The sequence below is a fragment of the Coccidioides immitis genome (assembly GCF_000149335.2).
Source record: "Coccidioides immitis RS genomic scaffold supercont3.3, whole genome shotgun sequence".
NCBI lineage: Eukaryota > Fungi > Ascomycota > Eurotiomycetes > Onygenales > Onygenaceae > Coccidioides > Coccidioides immitis.
The window spans coordinates 2,981,111-3,003,083 of NW_004504308.1; the positions used below are offsets into that span (position 1 = coordinate 2,981,111).

The window sequence follows — 21,973 nt, forward strand, 5'->3', positions numbered from 1 at the left end:
AGGCGTATTCTAAGTGAAGTGGCAGAGTACACAGCTTTTTTAAGGTTGCGATTGTAGGTTATGTTGCGTCATAGTACTCATCCTCACTCCGAGTATAAGACAAGAACCCTCCGCTCACCCTCGATTCCTCCCGGACAGCAATACAACCAAAGGTACAATCATCTATCCTAAATCATCATCAATTCCCAATATAAGTTCACTCCTACGTCACACCATGGCCGCCACCGTCTTCCGCCCCGGTGCCACAGCCCTCATAACTGGCGGAGGCAGTGGAATCGGCTTCGCCGTCGCCCAGCTTTGCCGCTCCCACGACATGAATCTGATCCTGGTCGACATCCACGCTGACAATCTGGCCAAGGTGCACACCCTCCTCGGAAACACCGAGAATGCCAAGACGATCACGCATGTCATGGACGTCTCGGACGTGTCGTCGTGGGAGTATCTACGGGACAAGCTCGTCAACCATTTCCCCGCTGGGATCGATCTGCTGATGCTGAATGCCGGAGCGACTTTTAAGCCAGAGGGTTCGAAGAATCCATGGGGGGATATAGAGTACTTTCAAAAGGTGGGCAGGTAGAGCATTCACATTTATCCCCTTCCTAAAGCCCTCCTCCGCCTTTTCTCCTGTTGGAAGGAGGGTTTTGGGATGCATTCCATTGCTTGTTGATTGAATATAGCGCGATTGTTTCGAAGACGTTAACACGCAGACCAAAAAAAATAAAATGGTCGTACATTTTTAGACCTTCGCGACAAACTTCACGGGTGTCCTTAACGGAATATACACCTTCCTGCCCATGATCAGCGAGGCCGCTGCCCAAGGGCCCAAAGCGATCGTCATCACCGGATCAAAGCAAGGCATAACCAACCCTCCCGGTGCGAATAACCCAGCATACAACGCTAGCAAATCTGCCTTGAAGTCAATCGCCGAGTTCCTCGCTCACGACATGCACTCCAACAGCGCTACCAAGAATGTCCACGTCCACCTGCTGATTCCTGGCTGGACATTCACTGGTCTCACGGGCAGCGAAGGCCCAATTCATGACGACCAAGCGTTGGCGCTAAAGCCCAAGGGGGCGTGGATTCCAAGCCAGGTTGCGAGGTATATGTATGAGAAAATGAATCAGGGGAAATTCTACATTGTTTGTCCGGATGAGGACGTTAGCGAGGCGTTGGATAAAGCCCGTATGGAATGGGCGATTGGAGATATCATTGAGGGACGACCGGCTCTGTCGCGATGGCATGAGGAATGGAAGGACAAGGCGAGTGAGTGGATTAATGAGGAGGCAGCGAAGAGGTAGGAAAAGGGGGCGAGCAATTTTGCAATCCGTGTCCGATTGTTAGAGGCCGTTGGAGTCTGTCACCAAGAAGACTCAGCATTCATTTGGCGGACGTGTCCTTGCACTTTTCTGTAAATCATTGAAAGTTAAAAAAAAAAAAAAAATCAACTGTATTGATGTGAAATAATGCTAAAGCACGATCCGAACTCCTGCCTTTGTAGCCGATATGAGCAAAAAAACAAGCTCCACCATGCCCGCCAATCTTGATATTTCCATATCAATGACTGTCCATCCGTCTACCGGATTTTGCAAAGACAGGTGTTCGACAATGTGGGAGACACCGTATAAAGTGCAACATAAACAGGGCATTTCCGTGTCCAATAACCATTCATTTCAGTGTGTATAGTACAAGTTCAAGTGCTTCTCTATCGTGAAGATTTGCGGTGCGGGCGGGGGGGGGATAGGGCTATAAGTTTGCGAACAGAGGGAGAAGCGGCGTTCGCCATAGTTGATATAAAAGGATGCATTTATAGGCTAACACATAGTCAGCTACAACAAATTCTTACCAGAGGCATTGAAGGACAGCTCGGCGTGAAGCACTGGACACGGAGAACGCTTGGGAAGGGCTAAGGGCGCTATTCGTCCCTGGACAGAATGAACTAGAGGTTCACACTTACGTTGGGAGAAGCCATTCGCTAAAGCTGCTATGCAAGAAAGCAACTGCGGCCTGTGTTAATGGGGTTGTCAGCGAAGGTAAGTCCAAACAGAGGGAGATATCGTGCTTTGACTGGTACAGTCCTACTGCATCTAGACATGCAAATTGAGAACGGGAAACGCTTAACTTACCCCGAATGCAACAACACTTCTTACTACAGAAGCGTTCTCGGAAGAAGTGAGCTCATGGTATGCGGCGGAAAGGTAACCCCGTTTATCCTGGATTCGGCGGGAGGAGGACTGGACGACGACACGCTGCTTTGGAGGCATGATGGGCAAAAAGAGTAAATTGTCTCGGTTAATCGGGTCGAAAGCGATTTGTTTCCGTGGGCTTGCGGAGGGGATAACTGTTGGATATTCGAAAAAGTCGGGTAGAGGCCGAAAGAAAGATCTGAGCGCGGATGATGAAGTTAAATGCGGTTTTCGAGCTGGTTTTTCCTACTTGCGCTTTTGGCAATCCAGACCTCCCGTATTCTGTCCTCTTGGCCAATCAGTGACCGCAGATCCGTCTGCGGCGCAAGTACGTCAAGCCATAAGGAGCTACAGCACAATGTCGCCAGCAAGTCGACAGGAAAGCAGCTTCTCGCCTTCCAGCTCCAATTGCCAGGCAAAAGCTGCGGATCTCTGAATCTCAAGCACTCTCTATACACAGTTTCAGAAAACATGACCAGCATAGACGAGCTTTTTAAGGTGCGTTTGCGTCGCCTTCTTGAGAGATTCGTTTCCTAGGCCAGTCGCATTGATCAGTTTATAGACACCCTCACTACCTTCAGGGCAGAAGCGCAAGTTTGAACCAGTCAGGGATCCCAGTATGAGCTACCGTTTCCGAATTAAACTTGTTGGAGGCTAACCCCCTTCCAGACGAAATTTATAAATCTGCTAAACTCGACACCAACGGTGCCGCAAGCGGGAGTCGCGCTGCGACGGTAGACGATGCGGAAGACGAAGATATCGCCGGTCCTGAACTTCCACCAGATTTCGGACAAGAAGATGTTCCAGATGATGAGGAAGGCCGATTCTTTGGGGGCGGAGTGACACGGGATACAACCAATGCACTAGATTTCATAGAGCAGCAGGAAAAAGAGGGCGTAAGGGTTAGTTCGCCTCACTCGCCGTTACACTTGCATGTTTTGACGAAAACGCTGACGGCTGGGCTCATAGGCAGGAAAGATTGATTCTGCATGGCTAAAACGCACCGCCCTCAATTTTGAAAAGCGTATTTCCAAGAATGCAGAGCTAAGAGCTAAATATGAGTCGGATCCGCAAAAGTATGCTCTCACTATGCTCCTATTCCGCAGCGCTTGTCTCATAAGAATCCTTATGTTAGGTTTATGGCATCAGAGGCAGACTTAGATGTTGACATCAAGGGGTTGTCAATTCTATCTGAGCATCCGCAACTGTACCCAGAATTCGCCGAACTTGGTTGCGTTGGTTCCCTAGTTTCGCTGTTGGCTCACGAAAACACGGATATTGCTATTGATGTCATCGAAATTCTCGCAGAATTGACAGACGAGGATGTGGAAGCGGAATCGGAACAGTGGGAATCTTTAGTGGATGCCATGGTAAGTCCGGTGTTCATCCTCGTTATTGATTAATACTTACGTCCTGAAGCTGGATGCAGACCTCATTGAACTTTTAGCCCAAAACCTTTCCCGACTGGACGAGGATATTGAAAGTGACCGGGCTGGAGTGTATCATATATTAAGTACGCCTTTTCTCATCATATCAAATAGTTTTGTTACCCTACTGACGTTAGACAGATGTCCTGGAGAATCTATCTTCGCAGTCATCCGTAGCAGAGAAAATCGGGCAAGAGTCAGAGATCATGCCTTGGCTTTATGCACGAATACAGAAGGGAGAAAAATCAGTTACACAAAATAAACAGTATGCGGCGGAGGTTCTTGCGATTTTATTACAGTCATCCCAAAAAAATCGCGAGAGATTTGTTGGCCTGAACGGGGTGGACACATTATTACAGCTGCTCAGTGTATACAGAAAACGAGATCCCGAAAAGGACTCCGATGAGGAAGAATATGTTGAAAATCTCTTTGACAGCCTTACTTGCGTCGTTGACGGGGCCCTGGGGAAGGAGAAATTCGTTGAAGCCGAAGGCGTTGAGCTTGCACAGATTATGCTCCGAGAAGGCAAAATGAGTAAGCCTAGGGCTTTACGGGTGCTTAACCATGCCGTTGGTGGAAAAGACGGAGCGCGTGTATGCGAACAACTTGTTGAAGCAGGATTATTAAGAACTGTATTCGGCATGTTTATGAAAAAGGTATACCAACCCGCCTCTCCAGTATGTGAGCCACTGCGTTTCTAACTCGTGTATAGCAAGATAATCAAACTATTGAGCATCTCCTTGGAATATTTGCGTCGCTTTTACGCCTGCTCCCTGGTGAATCTGCAGGACGCATTAGAACCCTAGCAAAGTTCGTAGAGAAGGACTACGAGAAGGTCAGCCGACTGGTGCAGTTCCGACGAGGGTACGCATCGAAACTGTTACCAGTCGATCAAGCCATTGTCCAAGAAAGGGCAAATTTGAGCAAGGATGAGCAAGACGCAATGGCAGTTGAATGGCTCTCTCGAAGATTGGATGTCGGACTCTTTTCGTTACAGGTACGAATTCTGGCGCCTCCTGCTTTTACATTTGCTAACGCGTTTAGATCATCGATGTCATCCTTGCTTGGCTTGTAGCTGAAGATGATGGCGCGAAGGCGAGGATAAATTCACTCTTATCAGAACAAGACCAAGATCTAAGTATAATTCGAGCCACCCTTGAAGGTTGGTAGATCTCCTTAGTTTTCTTTCGACTCAAAATGCTAACTACGGGTTCATAGAACAATTGAGCGGCTTAGAAGGCCCAGAAGGAGAGGAAGAAGAAAAGGACATGCTTACGACTCTCTTGGAATTTATATAATTTCTTTAATTTCTTCACCAGGCGTCTGTTATTTTATGCATGTAGATACATTCCAAGCTGGAGGCATCAACTTTATATCACGTGATTGACTGTCGGGCCCGGGGCTGATTTAGCCTTTCTTGGCATTTCCCTAAACCCAAAGCGGTACCTTCTGTGGCGGCGAAGGAGGATCTTTCATGAATGCGCGCTGAGTAGCTCAGGACCGTGAATCTCGTCAACCCTCGCCCTCGCATGCAACAGCATTGAACGAGGCACGTAGAGCTTTCACTTTTCCTTCACTTTTGAGATTCCCGTATTTTTCATTTTTATTTTCCATCATTTCGGTTCCTTGGATGGTGGGTTGCTGAGCTTGTTCCATGCGGAACTTCGAGCTCTTGAGGTCGGACAAGTGAGAAAACAAATCCGCGCGCCCTTCGATCGAGACAGTCAACATGCAAGAATACGAGGACGAATATGGCGAAGATGGCTACTACGAGGCTGAGGAAGGAATCACTTCCGAGGACTGCTGGACCGTCATCTCTTCCTTCTTCGAATCGAAGGGTCTCGTCTCCCAGCAGCTCGATTCTTTCGATGAATTCATTTCAACGACGATGCAGGAACTTGTGGAGGAGCAGGGACAGGTAACACTTGACCAGACAATAGCCCCCGATGAAGACGATCCAGATCCGGTTATGGTGCGACGTTACGAGCTCAAGTTCGGTACCGTGATGCTTGCGCGGCCGTCGATGACAGAGGGTGATGGAGCGACAAGTATCATGTTGCCTCAAGAAGCGCGCCTTCGGAATTTGACATACGCTAGCCCTCTTTATCTTGGAATCACAAAGAAAATTGCAGAGGGCCGAGAACGATCGCTGGCCGAACGCGACGAAGATGACGATGAACCCGACGCGAAAGGCGACGAGGAGAGACGGGCTAGAGGGACATATCTACAATGGGAGCCCAAGGCGCTTCCTGAAGATGAAGCTGATGAGGAGAATATTTTCATTGGAAAGATGCCGATTATGTTGAAGTCTAAATACTGTATTCTCAAAGACCTTGGCGAGCATGCGCTGTACAACTGGAACGAATGCCCCTACGACTCTGGCGGTTACTTCATCATCAACGGCAGTGAAAAAGTCCTTATTGCTCAAGAGCGAAGTGCTGGAAATATCGTGCAGGTCTTCAAGAAAGCTCCTCCAAGCCCTACTCCCTACGTCGCGGAAATTCGAAGTGCTGTCGAAAAAGGCTCCCGTATCCTCTCCCAATTATCTATCAAGCTTTTCGCCAAAGGTGATAGTTCGAAGGGAGGCTTTGGTCCTACTATCCGTTCCACGCTGCCCTACATAAAAACCGACATTCCTATCGTCGTCGTCTTTAGAGCCCTAGGCGTCGTTTCCGATGAAGATATTCTCAATCATATTTGCTATGACCGCAACGATACCCCTATGCTAGAAATGCTAAAGCCTTGTATTGAAGAAGGTTTTGTTATTCAGGACCGTGAGGTTGCTCTCGACTTCATTAGTAAGCGAGGCTCTTCTCCCACGAGCATGAACCATGAGAAGCGTGTGAGATACGCAAGAGATATCATCCAGAAAGAATTCCTGCCTCATATTTCCCAAAGTGAAGGAAGCGAGACACGAAAGGCCTTCTTCCTAGGTTACATGGTACACAAATTACTACAGTGTGCCCTTGGCCGACGGGATGTGGATGATCGTGACCACTTTGGCAAAAAGCGGCTTGATCTAGCCGGACCATTACTTGCCAACCTTTTCCGGGTCCTTTTTATGAGACTTACAAAGGATCTCTACAAATACGTCCAGAGATGCGTCGAGACAAATCGCCAACTTTATTTGAACATTGGCGTCAAGGCCAGCACTTTGACTGGCGGTCTAAAATACGCTCTTGCTACCGGAAATTGGGGTGAGCAGAAAAAGGCAGCAAGTTCAAAGGCCGGTGTTTCTCAGGTGCTTAACCGCTACACTTATGCCTCTACGCTATCGCATCTTCGGCGAACCAACACGCCAATCGGCCGTGATGGAAAGATCGCCAAACCTCGTCAGCTTCACAATACTCACTGGGGTTTGGTTTGTCCTGCGGAAACTCCGGAAGGTCAGGCTTGTGGTTTGGTTAAGAACTTGGCTCTGATGTGCTATATTACAGTCGGCACGCCTAGTGAGCCTATCATTGACTTCATGATCCAGCGGAACATGGAGGTTCTGGAAGAGTTTGAACCTCAAGTGTCGCCCAATTCCACAAAGATCTTCGTCAATGGCGTCTGGGTTGGAGTCCACAGAGATCCATCGCATCTCGTGAGCACAGTTCAATCGCTGCGTCGGCGGAACATGATTTCGCACGAGGTCAGTTTGGTATGGGATATCCGTGATCGGGAATTCAAGATTTTCACTGATGCGGGTCGTGTTTGTCGACCGCTTTTCGTTGTGGACAATGATCCAAAGAGCGAAAATAGTGGATCTCTTGTGCTTACCAAGGAACATATTCACAAACTTGAAGCAGACAAGGAAATACCTGCGGATCTGGATCCGGAGGAGCGTAGGGAGCGGTATTATGGTTGGGATGGACTTGTCAAGTCTGGTGTCGTCGAATACGTGGACGCAGAGGAAGAAGAGACAATCATGATTGTCATGAGTCCTGAAGACCTGGAAGTCTCCAAACAATACCAGGCTGGATATATCCCCGAGGAGGATACATCAGATCCTAACCGGCGTGTCAGGTCGAAACTCAGCCAGAAAGCACACACTTGGACTCACTGTGAAATCCATCCTAGCATGATCTTGGGTATCTGCGCCAGTATCATTCCCTTCCCCGACCACAACCAATCTCCGCGTAATACATACCAATCTGCTATGGGTAAACAAGCTATGGGTGTCTTCCTTACCAACTTCGATCAAAGAATGGAAACGATGGCGAACATTCTCTACTACCCCCAGAAACCTCTGGCAACGACAAGGTCGATGGAGTTCCTGAAGTTCCGAGAGCTTCCTGCCGGCCAGAACGCTATTGTTGCTATTGCGTGTTACTCTGGGTATAATCAAGAAGACTCTGTCATCATGAACCAGAGCAGTATTGACCGTGGTCTTTTCCGAAGTCTGTTCTACCGGACGTACACCGACTCTGAAAAGATGATCGGCTTAACGGTGGTGGAGAGATTCGAAAAGCCCATGAGATCAGATACGCTACGCATGAAGCATGGCACATATGACAAGGTCGATGACGACGGTATTGTGGCGCCCGGTGTCCGTGTTTCCGGTGAGGATATCATCATTGGAAAGACCGCGCCATTAGCACCAGAGTCGGAGGAACTGGGTCAGAGAACGAAGCAGCATACCAAGTTGGACGTTTCTACGCCGCTACGAAGCACCGAAAGCGGTATCGTTGATCAGGTGCTAGTCTCCACCAGCAACGAGGATCTGAAGTTCGTGAAGGTGCGGATGAGAACTACCAAGATCCCACAGATTGGTGATAAATTTGCGTCTCGTCACGGTCAAAAGGGTACTATCGGCGTGACATTCCGCCAGGAAGACATGCCGTTTACTAGGGAGGGTATTGTCCCTGACTTGATCATCAACCCCCACGCCATTCCGTCTCGTATGACCATTGCCCACTTGATCGAGTGTCAGCTTAGTAAGGTGTCTTCGCTACGTGGGTATGAAGGAGATGCGACGCCGTTCACGGACGTGACTGTCGACTCGGTATCCAGCTTGCTCCGGGAGCATGGTTATCAATCACGTGGATTCGAAGTGATGTACAATGGCCACACGGGAAGAAAGCTGGTCGCCCAGATTTTCTTGGGGCCGACATACTACCAGCGTCTGCGGCATATGGTGGATGACAAGATCCATGCACGAGCGCGGGGTCCCACTCAGATTTTGACGAGACAGCCTGTCGAAGGTCGTGCACGAGACGGCGGGCTTCGATTCGGAGAAATGGAACGCGATTGCATGATAGCTCATGGTGCCAGCGCATTCTTGAAGGAGAGGCTGTTCGATGTGTCCGATCCGTTCCGTGTACACATTTGCGACATCTGTGGGTTGATGACACCAATTGCGTAAGTTATGCTCCCTTCTCTTGCTTTGAGGTTGATGGGTGGGGAAATCCCCTCCCATCGTCTGGATGTCGGTGAATGCTAACTAGTTGGGCGTTGGTGTAGCAAACTCAAGAAGGGCGACTTCGAGTGCCGAGCTTGCAAAAACAAGAACAAGATCTCGCAAGTTCACATACCTTATGCCGCTAAGCTGCTCTTCCAGGAGCTGATGTCGATGAATATCGCGGCACGAATGTATACAAAGCGATCAGGAGTGACATTGCGCTAGCCCCCAAGCTGCATTGTCGAGCGAGCGAGCGGGGGGGTTGCGAACGCTGGAATGATTCGCTCGATCAAGGGTTCTCCAATAGCGACGGCCGGCTGAGGCGTTGGATGCGAGGGGAGACCCTGCATCCCCTCCGCCTTTGGGTTGGTCGGTCTACACGTCATCCCTGCTAACCTTTTTCTTTTGATTTTCTGATGTATCCTATTCCCATGTGCTCACCGAAGAAAAGAAGAACCAGGAAAAGAAAAAAAGATCCAAAAAGATCCGCACCCTTTTTTTTCATGCCGATTGGATTCTTCAGCCTCCCCCTTGCCGTGCATGCAGAATACCATTCCAACATGGACTTCTCGTTGCTTAAACTCTCTCTCCCCCTCTATCTTTCTATCTCCCCCTCCTTTTTCACCTTTTTTTTTTTTTTTTTTTTTTTAATTTTGACACACTGGATTTCTTGTTTTACTAGCAGCTATAATTGGCGTCGATTGGTCTAGTTAGGATCGGCAAAGCAGGGCAAAATTGGAGCGATAGTCAAGTAATATGAATGATAGCAGTCTATTATTGGTGCTCTTCCTGGCATCTCCATCGACGTACAGTACCATGCAGAGCTGCGGATGACGGTGTTGACACTCCTCTTACATCCTTGCCGCTGAGTCCGCACCGGGTTCTCCGTAACCTACATAGAAGTGTGGATATAGATAGAAGAAGTGATGTGGTAGCCTCTGTAAGCAGGAATGGATCCTCATTTACCCGGGCGCGTAAAAAAAATAAAAAAAGGAAAGAAAGAAAAGAAAAGGATGTTGACGATAACCCCGCTCCAAACCCCCCGGTCTGATAGGTCATTCCCGACCTCACCCTTGAACGCCCGCGGACCAGCATGATCGAAGGCTGATTGAGCGAGATTCTGGATCCCTGGGCGGGTGGACATGGGGTGGGCTGGGCCCCGATGTTCCCGTGCCCGCATTTTCCGAGCCCACTGCCAGAGAAAGGGGGGGGTGGGCAACCAACAGACCATGCACACCGTCTGTGCAACGGTGATGGGGGGAGGGCGAAGGTAACGGTTCGCAACCCCGGACATTGTCATCCGTGGGCACTGCGGCACCTTCACCCGTACGAGGCTGAAGTTTGAACGACGACAATGGGCCACGATGCTTTGTTTGCTCACCTCGAGAGGTCGCAAAGCCCGTCCTCAGCGCTCCCCGCAGGTCAATCAGTCCGACAACCGAATGGCTGGCCGTCAAAGCTTTTTCCTCCGCAGCCACAAAAATAAGAAAAGCAGGCAGTCAGGTTCGCACTCTCTCTCTAAAAATAGCAGGGGGAAACACACCGGGGCGGTGATTGGCTGGATGCACCAGGCAATTCTTCAGGCATAATCCCCGCTAGTCCCAACCAGGGCTGGTGTGGCTGCATAAATAAACACGCTAGACCCGCCTTGGAATCCCCACTGCTCCACCCCAGTCACGACGGGCCAATCACAGCACCCGCTTACCCGCCGTCATGCCTTCCCGTCACATCTTCGCTTGTTTGATGGCGGGGGAAAAAAATAGCAATGGCCGGGTGAGGGAAGGCACGCCGGATGATGTGTATATTAATTCCCTTCCTTCCTCCCTTTTTTTTGTTTTGGTTCTCTCTCTCTCTTTCCTCTTCCATCCCTCATCCTCAACTTCCCTCCCAATTCAGTTCTTTCCCCCTTTTTTTGTTTTTTTTTTTTTTTTGCCCCCTTTCCCCCCTTTCCGCGTTCAGCTGGTCTGTACTTCCCTCTCCAAGCGAGCTATTGCCGTGATAATCAAGAGCCGAAGCCTCAAAACAAAACACCAAAACAAGCAAGTGCACGCCGTAAATTGTTTCTGTCAAAACAACCACGAAGTACCGGTTACTTCGGCTCTTAATTGTTTCTCACGCCGTTCTTCCTTGTCGCCGGTTCGACATCAACAACCCGATAGCTCGTCTTGCTCTCGTCGCCCTTCAAGTACTTTCTCTACCCACCCCCGTCACGACAACTTGTGTTACTCGCCGCAGAAGGACAACACGCTCTGGTAGCTGATCCTTCGACTTCATCCGCCGTCTGTCCGCGTCACACAATAGTCCGTTTTCCTACACACTATCTTTTTTTTTTTCTATTTAATACTTATAATTTTTTTTTTTTTTTTTTTTTTTTTTTTTTTTTTTTTAACTATCTTAATTACACTTTCTTTTAATATCCTATCCTCTATCTCTATCCCTGGGGAAGTTTATACTTCAATTGTCAAAGTTTTATTGCATTGCTTTCCGGAATATCCCTCTATTCAAGAATTTCCAACTAGCAATCCTGCAATATGGCCGCTCTGCAGCTTAACTTCACTCTCGACACTCCCGGCAAAGTCAAGACCGTCCACCTGCTCGGTTCCTGGGACGGTTACCGTGGTCAACTCCCACTCTCAAAGACCTCCAGCGGCGGCAAGTCCGCTTCCTGGGCTGGAAAATTCCGCTTTCAGTCGTCCATGCTGAAGCCCGGCCAGCGCTACTGGTACTATGTGAGTTTGCGCGGTCCTTTTTTCTCTACTCGCGGAATCAAAAATGGAATACTAATTCGTTTTCAAGTACATCTTGGACGGCTATCATGTCTATCACGACCCAGACTGTGAATCCACCGTCGAGCGCACAACCAAGCGTACCTTGAATATTCTCGATGTTCCCGCCAACATGGGCCAGAAGTCGTCTTCGCGCACCAGTGCGCCCAGCAGCGAGGTTGCACGAGGCCGTGCTCTCTCCCCGTCGAGAATTCAGCACCCAAAGCCCTCCAAGCCTTACGAGTCTCGCCGCTTCTGCGAGAGCTCCCACGTCACCCAGCGAGCTATGGATGCCCTCAATGCTCGATTCCAGGCTGCCGATCTCTCCGACTCGGATTCCGATATCTCTTCCAGCCCATCATCAGCCTTCAGCTCATCTCTCCGCGGTGGCAGCACCTCTCCATCGTCGATCTCTTCCTTCAGTGACTCCAGCTCTTCATGCAGCTGCCAACTGTACGCGATCACCTCTTCAAAGGAGCGTGTCCGGATCCACTGTGGAGGCAAGCGATGCGGCGGTTCTTCTCCCTGCGATTCATCTGGCTCTGACTTCGACTCGTGCAGCTCTGACTCTGATGAGGAATATGAGTATGCACGACCTCAGCTCCTTCGCCAGAACATCCGCATCCGCCGTTGAATTGCTTTCAGTCCATGGAGCAAAAGATGAAATTATCCCCGGAATCGACCGAGTTTCAGAGCAACCCGGCCTTTGCACTGTGGTGTCAACCCCGGAAGGAGTGTAGAACCCTTCGCTCAGCATGTTTGGGTTGAATAGCGTACCTTTCTGGCTTTATGTTTGGGATATCCTACAAAGTTGGCCAAAAAGGTATAGGCTCAAGGCGTCTCACCTGTTCGGGTCCATATGCTTGTCCAAATCAAAGTGGCCGACAGCAACAACGAAGTCTTTGAGATTTAATAAAAAAGGGGCAACACAGTTGACCAGGTTAATGGGAGCGTTTTTTGGAGTGTCCTTCCATTGTACTCGAACCAGCCTGGTTCGACCATCTTGTCAACTGAGCGGTGGAAGTACCTGCTAGGCTTTTAAACCCCCCGCCGTGCTTTGCTGGCATGCGGTTTGAAAGTGCGAAACAGCCATCGCACTGCCTGCAAAAACAACAGTCTAAATCGACCAACTCGGCTGCCCTTCAACAGGCGACACGTCTAAATTGTATTCTACGTCCAGTCGCTTTATACATGAGAATGAAAGCGTCACCCACGCATCGGCAACGCCGTCATTGTGCTCGGCCGATCGCGAGTGGGTGAAGGAAAAAGGGGAAAAAAAAAAAAATTTAAGCATCAGCGCTTTAATGATTGATGAAAGGAGGACAAGTTGATGATATATGAGAGATGTTTCTTGCTTTAATTGTATTTTCTTTTGACTCCCAAACCACATTGTCTATATGATTGGGTTTCAATGCGCTTCAGTATGAGCTGTTATAGGTACAATGCCCAGCAAAAAGAAACAAAAAACAAACAAAAAAACGTTGAGGTTTACTGCTTTCATTCACTTTTTGGGGTATTCACAAATTGCTACAGACGAAACAGCCCCTGGTTATTTCTTTTTGCATTGAAAGTTGGATCAGCAATCCGCTTCTTGTGTGGAATTGCGATGGTGGGTAAATGTGTTTCGCTCCAGGCATTCTTTTTACCTGGGTAAACACCCTCAATTTGTAAATAATGGTTCTTTATGCCTTGATGTAAATTAATGACCAAAGCTATATATCAACTTGTGTCCAAGGCAAATTCAGTATCGGGAGAACCTCTTTTTGCTTCATCGGATCGGCCACCAGCCACCAACCCGCGTCTATCGCGCTTAACATGTGGCTTCGTTCCGAAACCTTCTCTCCGCGGTTCGCGGCTCTTCCCCACCCCGTCGGCTTCGGCTCCTGATGCCTCGGAACGTGGAGGCGAGCGAAAAGGATCTGTTTCGCTCTCATCAGAGCTTTGGACTGCCATGTCCCTGGGTTCATGAACTTATCTGTTTTGGCCTATTTCTCGCAATATCCACTCTATGCATATGTTTTTGTTGTATATAGGTCGATGAACCTTTGAGGGTAGTCACTTTTCATTTTTTTTTTTTTTTTTTTTTTTTTTTTTTTTTTTTTTTCCTCTCCTTAAGACAATTGCTCAACGGATCAAAAAGGGTAGCAGGCTCAAGAAATTCCGTTTTCAGCTGAACAAGATGAGCAACAATGAACCACCCACAGCCTTCGAAGGCTGGGTCGGCCATTCAGCAACATCCCCTCTGACCTTCACCACCTTCAAACCCAAGCCCTTTACTCCATTCGACGTGGACATCAAGATCACCCACTGCGGCATCTGCGGCTCCGACATCCACACTCTCCGCTCAGGCTGGGGCCCAACAAACTACCCCTGCGTCGTCGGCCACGAGATAGTCGGCCACGTCGTGCGCGTAGGATCCGCCGTGAACACGCTCTCCTCGCCGTCCAAGGATCTCAGGGTCGGCGACCGCGTCGGCGTCGGCGCACAGTGCAATTCCTGCCTGAAACCGGACTGTGAAGAATGCGTGTCCGGGCTCGAGCACTACTGTCCGCGCAGGACGGGGACGTACAACGGCAAGTTCCCCGACGGAAGCAAGTCATACGGCGGATATGCGCGATACTGGCGAGGTCCGGCTTACTTCGTCTTCAGGATCCCCGACGCATTGTCTAGCGCGGTAGCTGCACCGCTTCTGTGTGGTGGAATTACCGTATTCTCGCCTTTGCTAAGGAATGGTGCGGGTCCGGGCAAGTCTGTGGGTATCATTGGTATCGGCGGATTGGGCCATATGGGCCTACTTTTCGCTAAAGCCATGGGATGTGATCGCGTCGTGGCGATCTCGCGTAGCAAATCAAAAAGATCAGACGCTTTGAACGGGCTGGGCGCGGACCACTTCATCGCCACAGATGAGGATAAGGATTGGGCTAAGAGAAACGCGAATTCTCTTCACTTTATCATCAGCACCGTGTCGTCGGGCAACGTCCCGCTCGCACAGTATCTCAGGTTGCTCAAACGTAATGGACAGTTTATCCAGGTCGGAGCACCAGAGGAACGTTTTCCGTCCTTCAATGTTGGGCCAATGATTACAAAGGGCACCGTCATTGCGGGATCCCAGCTTGGTTCTCCCGATGAAATTCGACAAATGCTTGACTTGGCGGCTCAGAAGAAAGTTCTGCCATGGATCCAAGAGAGGAGTATGGATGATGTGAATAATGCCTTAGTGGACATGGACGCAGGGAAAGCACGATACCGATATGTCTTGGTTAATTCGCCTGAAGGCGTAGCGAAGCTATAAGTCATAGTCTGGAAAAAGACCTTCTACCCGAAGCACCAAAATAGAAAATTTTACGAAAATAAAGAGTAGACACGGGGGGTAGCTGCACCGCTCATTGCACCTGTAAACAAAAAAGTAGCATATGCAATCCAGGCCAAATCGTAATTCATGAATGAACGCAAAAGGGGGCCCCCAGAATAAGATCCTGATACATATACTAACCAACAAAATCTTTCCATTGATCAGAATAGAGGAATCAGTGTACGAATGAATGGGTTTGGAAGCCGAATACGGCGTGAGTTCCAGCCGTCGTGTCGTATTTGTGTCTGCGGCCTCATGTGAAGTTTCCTTCGACGCTCTCTCCCGGGGGACGATACATAGGCAAGGCCAGTAGCATTTCCAGCATTTGCTGTTTCCGCTATGGCAGTAGGCCTCTGCACTCCGACGACTGTAGATAGTGCCGGTACCGCCGCAGGAGGCGGTCCGCACCCCGTCAGTGTATCCTGCACAGTCCTGTTTGTGTTCCAAACCAGGAATCAGCCCCGCGACTCAGAGGCTTCTACGCCATGTTTTCGTAGCTATCGCATAGTCATCCTCTTACCTTGGGACACTTGGCCCAATCGGATTGCCTTGGAATTTGAACCGATGGAGACGAGAGGACTATCGTCATAGCGTCAACGACGTAATACTCCTGGGTGCGCTCACCAGGAAACCCACCTTGATCCCCTGCTGTCCCAGTTCCGCCATTAATCTCCGCCATTGAGCAACTACGGAAACGCGCCAACCCACTGTCGAGAAAACGTATCCGACCCAAAAAAAAGGCCAGAGATACCATGATCATTTGGTACTGCATGTTTTCTTAGAAGGTGAAGAAGATGTAAACGAGCGGGACAAGTCGAATGAATTGGTATAAAAAGATTCTATATATGTGTAAATATCGGCATCGAAATAGCAGACTTCCATAGAACAGAAGCATGTAGATACTGGGGAAGCTGCTCTCAGCGTTGGAAACAGTCCACAAATATGAAGTTAATTGCAGCCTCGTCAGGAAGCCTTGACCAGCCCACATTCAGGGGGTGAGAAGAAATCAATGAATAAGCAATGGGTATAGAGCAGAAATATATCGCAACTCCGGAGACGAAGGGAAAAAAAAAATAAAAGGAAAAGAAAATAAAAGAAAACAGTGAGAATAGAAAGGGTGTCGAGAAGCAAAATGAGCCGATAAGGCGGGCACATCAATATATTATCCATCTCATACAGCCAATTTCTTGACACCACCGAGATATCAACGTTGGGGAGCCGGCACACCAATGATCCAGCCATTAAAGCATACGTGTTTGCAGATGTAAACATGAGATCGATTGATGGCGCATTCGGGATCGGTTCTGTTCGGGTGGGATGTTCTGTGTTCTTAGGCTCCGCCGCCCCCGCTGTGTCGTGCTGCCTCCCGGCGAATGGTACGCTCCAAGATCGTCAGGCCGGAGAGCAGAAACATCGTTTCAAAATCCTTTCCGTAACTCGTATTAAGCTGGAACTTGCCCTGCTTCTTGATGCTCTTAAGTCCATTGTTTGTATAAGCACCCAGGACCTCCTCCGTCTGCTCGTCGACGAACTTGAAATTTCTCGCGCTGAGCACAGAAGGTTTTGAGCCATCAACTCCTACGGACGAGGTTCGTTTCCAAAGAAAGCCTTTCCTTTCAAAGCCAGAGCCAGACGGTACGGTCATCTCGAACCGGTATCGAGAGTGGTCCCTGCTCTCTTTCGTCAGGTCCTCCCAGACCATCTCTCCAACGTTGTCGGGGTCTCCAAGACCGAGTTTGGATTTGGAAGAGAGTTTCAGAAAGTTGGACACAGCAACAACATCCCCATTGCGTGTGTCTCCTGCATGGAGGGTTATCTCTGGTCTTCCAAAGGTGAAGACCAATGTTCGAACGTAGTAGAGCGGCGTTTTATCCGCCAGTGTCAGATTCCAATTGGTGTTCGACTTTGTCAGGTAGAGATGGAAGATTTGCGAAGTATCTGTGAAAGGCAGGTCGGTTGAAGGGGAATTAGGAGACATTTCCAAAAGCTGAAAAGTTTTCACTTTTTTATAACACTGCAGAATATATCTTTGTGATGCAGCTTGTGGACTTGGACCAGAAACTGAAGATGCAATTCTAAAACATTCTGCTACTCTCCTGGAGCTAGGGCTCAGCTTTAAATATAGCGTGAGGGACTTGCTGGAGCTCGACAAGAGTCAGCCTTGAATGATGAACTAGTTACATGTGGTGGCGTGGCAACGAGGGATCAGCAGTTCTGTTCAAATGTCCGAGGAAAAGGTATCGCAACTGGCCACTGGGGGGCATTCTCCATGCTCGACACCAATCGACTGTCAAAATGATTTGCGGTTCTGACCGCTGGAGGTCCCGTCCGCAAGGAGCAATTCCTCGTATTCGCCCGCACTACATAGATAGCTTGACGCCAAGCATCACCAGGATCATTACCTAATTATCTATCCACGTGATCTTTCTGACGGCCCGTAGTTTATCCGATCGAGGTTGAAGCTCGGGCCAACACTCGAAGGCTGATCCAAACGCGCCAAAATAACAATGCGGCCGGCTCTCACGGCGAAAGGAGAGCGCCAGTGACCAGAGGGCTTTGTACCAATTGAACACTCATTGCCTCCAACACCATGGCGTTTACAGGGGGCCCTTATGAGGACTCAGATCCGCCTTCGACACCCGCAAAGTCCTCAGACTTCGGCTCAAGCGCATTTTCTTCAACACCTTTCGGACACCCTCCCTCGTCCGCAGGATCATTCACGCCCGCAGGAAATCCTCCTCCTTCCTCCATCCTCGGTAGCTCTGTGAATTCTCAGGGTACGGAAGACCTGCTGTCCTTCTCTACGAATTCTTCGAATTTCTCCCTGTCGCAATCGCGAAATGCGCCCATCCCTAGCTTCAACTCTCGCCAAACAAAAGCACCGCCGAGCAATCTCTTCCGGGGAATTGGAAGTGGGAGGAACATACCCAGATCGAAGCTTTCGCACAGCTTTACTCCGTTCGATGACGACGACGGGAAGAGCGATGAAGAAGAGCAAATGGAAAACACAAACACCGGTGCGACGGACATGGAAGAAGACGATGCACCTTTACCTTCTATGTTTGCACCTATTAATGGCCGTTTCACTGGTAATACCCGGAAGTCGATGGTATATTCGAACCCGATGAATGCGAAACGAGCCAAGCTAGACGAGACTTGGGTCCAACCTCTGCCCTCTAGCACCGTTCAGACAAAAAAACAACCATCTGCGTTTCGTGGAATCGCGCGTGATATTGCGTCCAGAAAATCTGTGGCCACCGTCGACGAACCGAGTGGCTTTTTACTCGACATGGAGGACATTGTGAGCCGAATGTACGATCGGGTAAGGGAGCGGGAAGCTGATGACGAGATTGTGGAAAATACCTTGTCGGAAGTTTGTGAAGACCTTGCCAGCCTCTGGAAAAAGTATTCAGATGAATCCGGTCCAGCCAGCTACGAGAACGGATGTGTTGGTCCTGGAGAACAGTCGTCGGGTATAGTGAAAGCCAGCTTCCTGAGCTCATTGCTCCTCCAGCTTCACCACCCTCCTGCCTTCCAACGCCAATTCACTAGCCGAAATTCGCAACTATTTCGATCTCCGTTCCGACCTGCTATTTCTGCGCAACAGCCCAAGTCCAAGTCACCGATTCCAAAGGTCCTGTTTGATTGGCTCAACCAGTACCATTCCCCTCAAGCAAGTCGACTTGATGCTCTGAAGAGACAACAACCAAACCCAACGGCCTCTCCAACATTCTGGAATATTACCCTAGCCGCACTGCTCCGTGCAGACTTTCCTATCGTTATGCAACTGTTAGAAGCTGCTGATTTCACTTACGCTCGAACGGCTATGGAGGAAGGGAGCAGCGAACCCGGGTATCAGGGCAGACAGCTTCAAACGATCCAGCAGTGTGTGAATAAAACACTCCACAACCTTCGAGCTTGCCCGGGGGTGCAGAGCGACGATTGGGATATCAAGGGGATGGAATGGAGTGTATATCGAAAGCAGATCGCCTCTGCTCTTCTGGAGCTCGAGGATCTAGCAGAGGGTTCGAACCGTGACGAGATGGGGAACAGCCAGGCCTTTGAGGCCTCCCATTTTGGTCTCTTAAGCTTCCGATCCAGTGTTTCGTCATTCAGCCAGAGCGCTCGCATGGCGGAAAGCAAGATTCCCTGGCAAATCTATCAACATCTCAAGGCGCTTTATAATATCATACTGGGCGATGTCGCTTCGATCTTAAAGTATTCGGATGACTGGGTCGAAGCAACTGTTTCCCTCACGGCGTGGTGGAACGGCGATGATGACAGCGATATCACGCTAGAAAACGGAAGTTCGACCCGCCTCGCAGCCAAAAGGTCGCAATCTCCGCGATCTGTCGACATAAATACCGAAGAGGCATACCTGCGACGCCTCGATTACACATTTACCTGTGTCACCGATACCTTGGGCAAGGATGGGTTCCGAATCAACTCGATGAATCCCTGTGAAGTCGGTCTTGCTTCCTTGTTCGAAGGGAACGTTGAAGGACTGCTCCGGTTGACACAGACTTGGTCTCTGCCCATCGCCGCCGCTACAGCCGAGGTCGCTAGTTTTGGAGGATGGCTGGCCGCATCTGCGGGATCTGAACCTATGCCGGGCCTGAATGAAAACGATCTTATGGTTCTGAGCTACGGACAGCCGGATCAGAAGCTCCGGAAAGACGACATTCTGGTAAATTATTCGTCGGGAATATTTGATCGAGGCCGGCTTGATGGACCTTCGAGTGCCAGGGATGGGTGGGAGCTGTCACTGGAAATCATGAGCCGTCTTGACGACCAGGAACTCATGAAAACGAAGGTCAATGAGCTGCTTGACCGTGTAGTGATTGATTCTTCGGATAAGATGGACCGGCTTGTTCTGCTCTGCACGGAACTTGGTTACAATGAGGAAGGACGCAAGATTTCTGAGGTAAGGCTAACTAGTAATGCTAGCCTTGTTTATATTTGATTGACAGTTTTCTAGCGATACGGCGACAAGATTGCCCAAACCTCGCAAGAATACGGAACCGCCTTATTCTGCTACGCACGGGCGCATTGTTCACAGAAAATCAAGAATGTCGTCGACCTGCTTATATCTCTGTGTCTCGTCCAGTCCACCGCATACCCTCCTAGATCCGAGCTCGACTCACAACTCCGATCTCTTCTCGACGAACCCCGTGCCGCTCTGGCAGCGATCGCATCCGTCGACAGCGAAGGCGCGGCCATGCTTCAGTTTTATTTCAGCGGCTACGCAACGCTACGGAATTACTACGATATTCGCGACGAAGAGGTCAATCTAGAGGCAGGGCAGAAGCCGAAGCATCGTCCGTTGGCGAGGAAGAGGGCGGCTGCCCAAGCTTTGACGGCAGTAATCGGCAGCGCTGCGGACAGTATTTACGGCGGACTATACGATCAGGATCGGAAAACTGCCGTGCAAGTTGATGGACTGATGGTGTTACTGGGAGAGTCACTTGCACTCATTAAGCGTGCGTCTCCATTTTTCTTTCTCTCTCCCTCTCTTTTTTTCTCTTTTTTTTTTTTTTTTTTTTTTTTTTTAGTACCTTTTATTTTCCTTTTCCCTTGATACAGACCTTCTAACACGATGATGTTACCCACTCAACAGCAGATCCAAACCAATTCTTCACGCTGGACCAACTGCGCATCATCCTCGCGGCCATCGAGGACCTGCAGACCGTGACATCCCGCGTCTACGACCAGTGCGAAGAGTGCCTCCAGTCCGCGCTGGCGCAACATCGCAACCTCAACGATAGCACCAGCACGGCGCAGACATCTCCCGTCCACTCGCGGTCGCACTCGCCCACAAACTTGCTTCGCAAGTCGGTCTCATCCCTGTCAGGATCGTTCAGCGGCTTTTCGCTTATCGGAAGCGAGGTGCTGGACACGCGGTCGCGGGGCACGATGGATTCTGGGGTGCTGGTCGGAAGACCTGGAAGTGGCGGGAATGCAGGCGTGAAGAGGGGGTGGGATTGGCGGGAGGTGGTGAGGAGCGATGTGAAGGGGGAGGAGATTCTGAGCACTCTACGGCTGCAGCTGGCCAGGGGTTTGGCCTTTGGGGCGTTGAATGATTATGCAATGTGAAGAAGTGGTTTTCTCTTCTTTTCTTTTTTTGTTCGTTCTTTTTGCAATGAGATGACCCGGTGTTGATCCCTAAGATGGCGTTGTATGTACTGTACAATATGCATGGTCTATGGGGGAACCCTGCGTGGGATGGATTGAGAGGTCGGGGATGGGATCCAGTCGTCTTTACATTCCAAACCACTTTCCTTCGGGCTTCTTCCCCCAACCATTCTCTTGGGTGTTCAGACAAGTTTTAGCTTGCAGATTCCCTTTCCCCAACAGAAAGAAACCCCAGTAACAAAATAGAAAGACTCATGACTCACCAAGATTCCTCGCTCCAAACAGATGAACAGCAAGGTGCGGTGGCAAAAAAAACAACAACAAACGACCGGGTAGCTTGCATGTTTATATCGGGAGACCGTTTTGATGCCCCCCCTCCCCCTTCAACATTCGAGTACCTGATTGGCGGGCGTGGAAGCCCTGTTTCAGCTCAGTAGGGGTCAGGTACATGAAAGCTTATGCAAGGACTGCTCCTGAGACGGACAGGCGTTCTCGGGCTTGGTAGAAAGGCAGATTCTGAAGAATGAATGGGAGTTGCAGGATTCTATTCTTGTCACACTAATCAACCCAAGTGCTGTTGGTGCTGTCACTTCCTGACTGACTGCCTAGCTGATAGCCTATCTGCAGGGAGATTCCAGGTCCGGCTGCTCTCTCTGGAGGTCTGAAGAAGCTCTTTGGTAAGACTCGAACTCGCCTCCGCTCCGTAGGCTAACTAACTAACAAGCCACGAG

At 49.7% G+C, this 21,973-nt stretch overlaps 10 protein-coding genes across 10 annotated transcripts; 6 read left to right on the top strand and 4 right to left on the bottom strand.

The window, feature by feature from the left end:
• Window positions 1–152: 152 nt before the first annotated feature.
• Window positions 153–1,471, top strand: CIMG_07815 (short chain dehydrogenase/reductase). The gene is made up of 2 exons (XM_001240651.2): window positions 153–565; window positions 741–1,471. The coding sequence occupies exons 1-2, from the start codon at window positions 215–217 to the stop codon at window positions 1,296–1,298; spliced, it is 909 nt and encodes a 302-aa protein (XP_001240652.2). The 5' UTR covers window positions 153–214; the 3' UTR covers window positions 1,299–1,471.
• CIMG_12024 (TOM complex component Tom6) lies at window positions 1,426–2,376 on the bottom strand. The gene is made up of 3 exons (XM_012358540.1): window positions 2,124–2,376; window positions 1,955–2,004; window positions 1,426–1,811 (listed from the first exon to the last, which is right to left on the bottom strand). Exons 1-3 carry the CDS (start codon window positions 2,259–2,261, stop codon window positions 1,805–1,807), a joined length of 195 nt encoding a protein of 64 aa, XP_012213963.1. The 5' UTR covers window positions 2,262–2,376; the 3' UTR covers window positions 1,426–1,804.
• A 278-nt stretch (window positions 2,377–2,654) lies between these two features.
• Window positions 2,655–5,004, top strand: CIMG_07814 (DNA-directed RNA polymerase II polypeptide; the record flags this gene model as incomplete). The annotated part of the gene is made up of 10 exons (XM_001240650.2): window positions 2,655–2,681; window positions 2,746–2,800; window positions 2,853–3,089; window positions 3,157–3,259; window positions 3,319–3,553; window positions 3,603–3,696; window positions 3,752–4,266; window positions 4,323–4,607; window positions 4,655–4,772; window positions 4,829–5,004. The coding sequence occupies 10 exons, from the start codon at window positions 2,655–2,657 to the stop codon at window positions 4,906–4,908; spliced, it is 1,749 nt and encodes a 582-aa protein (XP_001240651.2). The 3' UTR covers window positions 4,909–5,004.
• A 124-nt stretch (window positions 5,005–5,128) lies between these two features.
• CIMG_07813 (DNA-directed RNA polymerase II subunit RPB2) lies at window positions 5,129–9,218 on the top strand (the record flags this gene model as incomplete). The annotated part of the gene is made up of 2 exons (XM_001240649.2): window positions 5,129–8,953; window positions 9,056–9,218. The coding sequence occupies exons 1-2, from the start codon at window positions 5,340–5,342 to the stop codon at window positions 9,216–9,218; spliced, it is 3,777 nt and encodes a 1,258-aa protein (XP_001240650.2). The 5' UTR covers window positions 5,129–5,339.
• Window positions 9,219–9,678: 460 nt separating this feature from the next.
• On the bottom strand, window positions 9,679–10,708 carry CIMG_07812 (uncharacterized protein; the record flags this gene model as incomplete). The annotated part of the gene is made up of 4 exons (XM_001240648.2): window positions 9,679–9,699; window positions 9,804–9,885; window positions 10,065–10,452; window positions 10,699–10,708. The coding sequence occupies 4 exons, from the start codon at window positions 10,706–10,708 to the stop codon at window positions 9,679–9,681; spliced, it is 501 nt and encodes a 166-aa protein (XP_001240649.2).
• A 647-nt stretch (window positions 10,709–11,355) lies between these two features.
• CIMG_07811 (uncharacterized protein) lies at window positions 11,356–13,522 on the top strand. Its single transcript, XM_001240647.2, has 2 exons — window positions 11,356–11,722; window positions 11,790–13,522. Exons 1-2 carry the CDS (start codon window positions 11,525–11,527, stop codon window positions 12,390–12,392), a joined length of 801 nt encoding a protein of 266 aa, XP_001240648.1. The 5' UTR covers window positions 11,356–11,524; the 3' UTR covers window positions 12,393–13,522.
• A 415-nt stretch (window positions 13,523–13,937) lies between these two features.
• Window positions 13,938–15,109, top strand: CIMG_07810 (alcohol dehydrogenase; the record flags this gene model as incomplete). The annotated part of the gene is made up of 1 exon (XM_001240646.2): window positions 13,938–15,109. One exon carries the CDS (start codon window positions 13,938–13,940, stop codon window positions 15,048–15,050), a length of 1,113 nt encoding a protein of 370 aa, XP_001240647.1. The 3' UTR covers window positions 15,051–15,109.
• A 162-nt stretch (window positions 15,110–15,271) lies between these two features.
• CIMG_12022 (uncharacterized protein) lies at window positions 15,272–15,789 on the bottom strand (the record flags this gene model as incomplete). Its single annotated transcript, XM_012358539.1, has 2 exons — window positions 15,272–15,532; window positions 15,631–15,789. 2 exons carry the CDS (start codon window positions 15,787–15,789, stop codon window positions 15,272–15,274), a joined length of 420 nt encoding a protein of 139 aa, XP_012213962.1.
• Window positions 15,790–15,896: 107 nt separating this feature from the next.
• CIMG_07809 (uncharacterized protein) lies at window positions 15,897–17,142 on the bottom strand. Its single transcript, XM_001240645.2, has one exon. The coding sequence runs from the start codon at window positions 17,086–17,088 to the stop codon at window positions 16,441–16,443; it is 648 nt and encodes a 215-aa protein (XP_001240646.1). The 5' UTR covers window positions 17,089–17,142; the 3' UTR covers window positions 15,897–16,440.
• Window positions 17,143–17,627: 485 nt separating this feature from the next.
• CIMG_07808 (nuclear pore complex subunit Nup85) lies at window positions 17,628–21,408 on the top strand. The gene is made up of 3 exons (XM_001240644.2): window positions 17,628–20,034; window positions 20,089–20,590; window positions 20,728–21,408. The coding sequence occupies exons 1-3, from the start codon at window positions 17,701–17,703 to the stop codon at window positions 21,201–21,203; spliced, it is 3,312 nt and encodes a 1,103-aa protein (XP_001240645.2). The 5' UTR covers window positions 17,628–17,700; the 3' UTR covers window positions 21,204–21,408.
• Window positions 21,409–21,973: the final 565 nt, after the last annotated feature.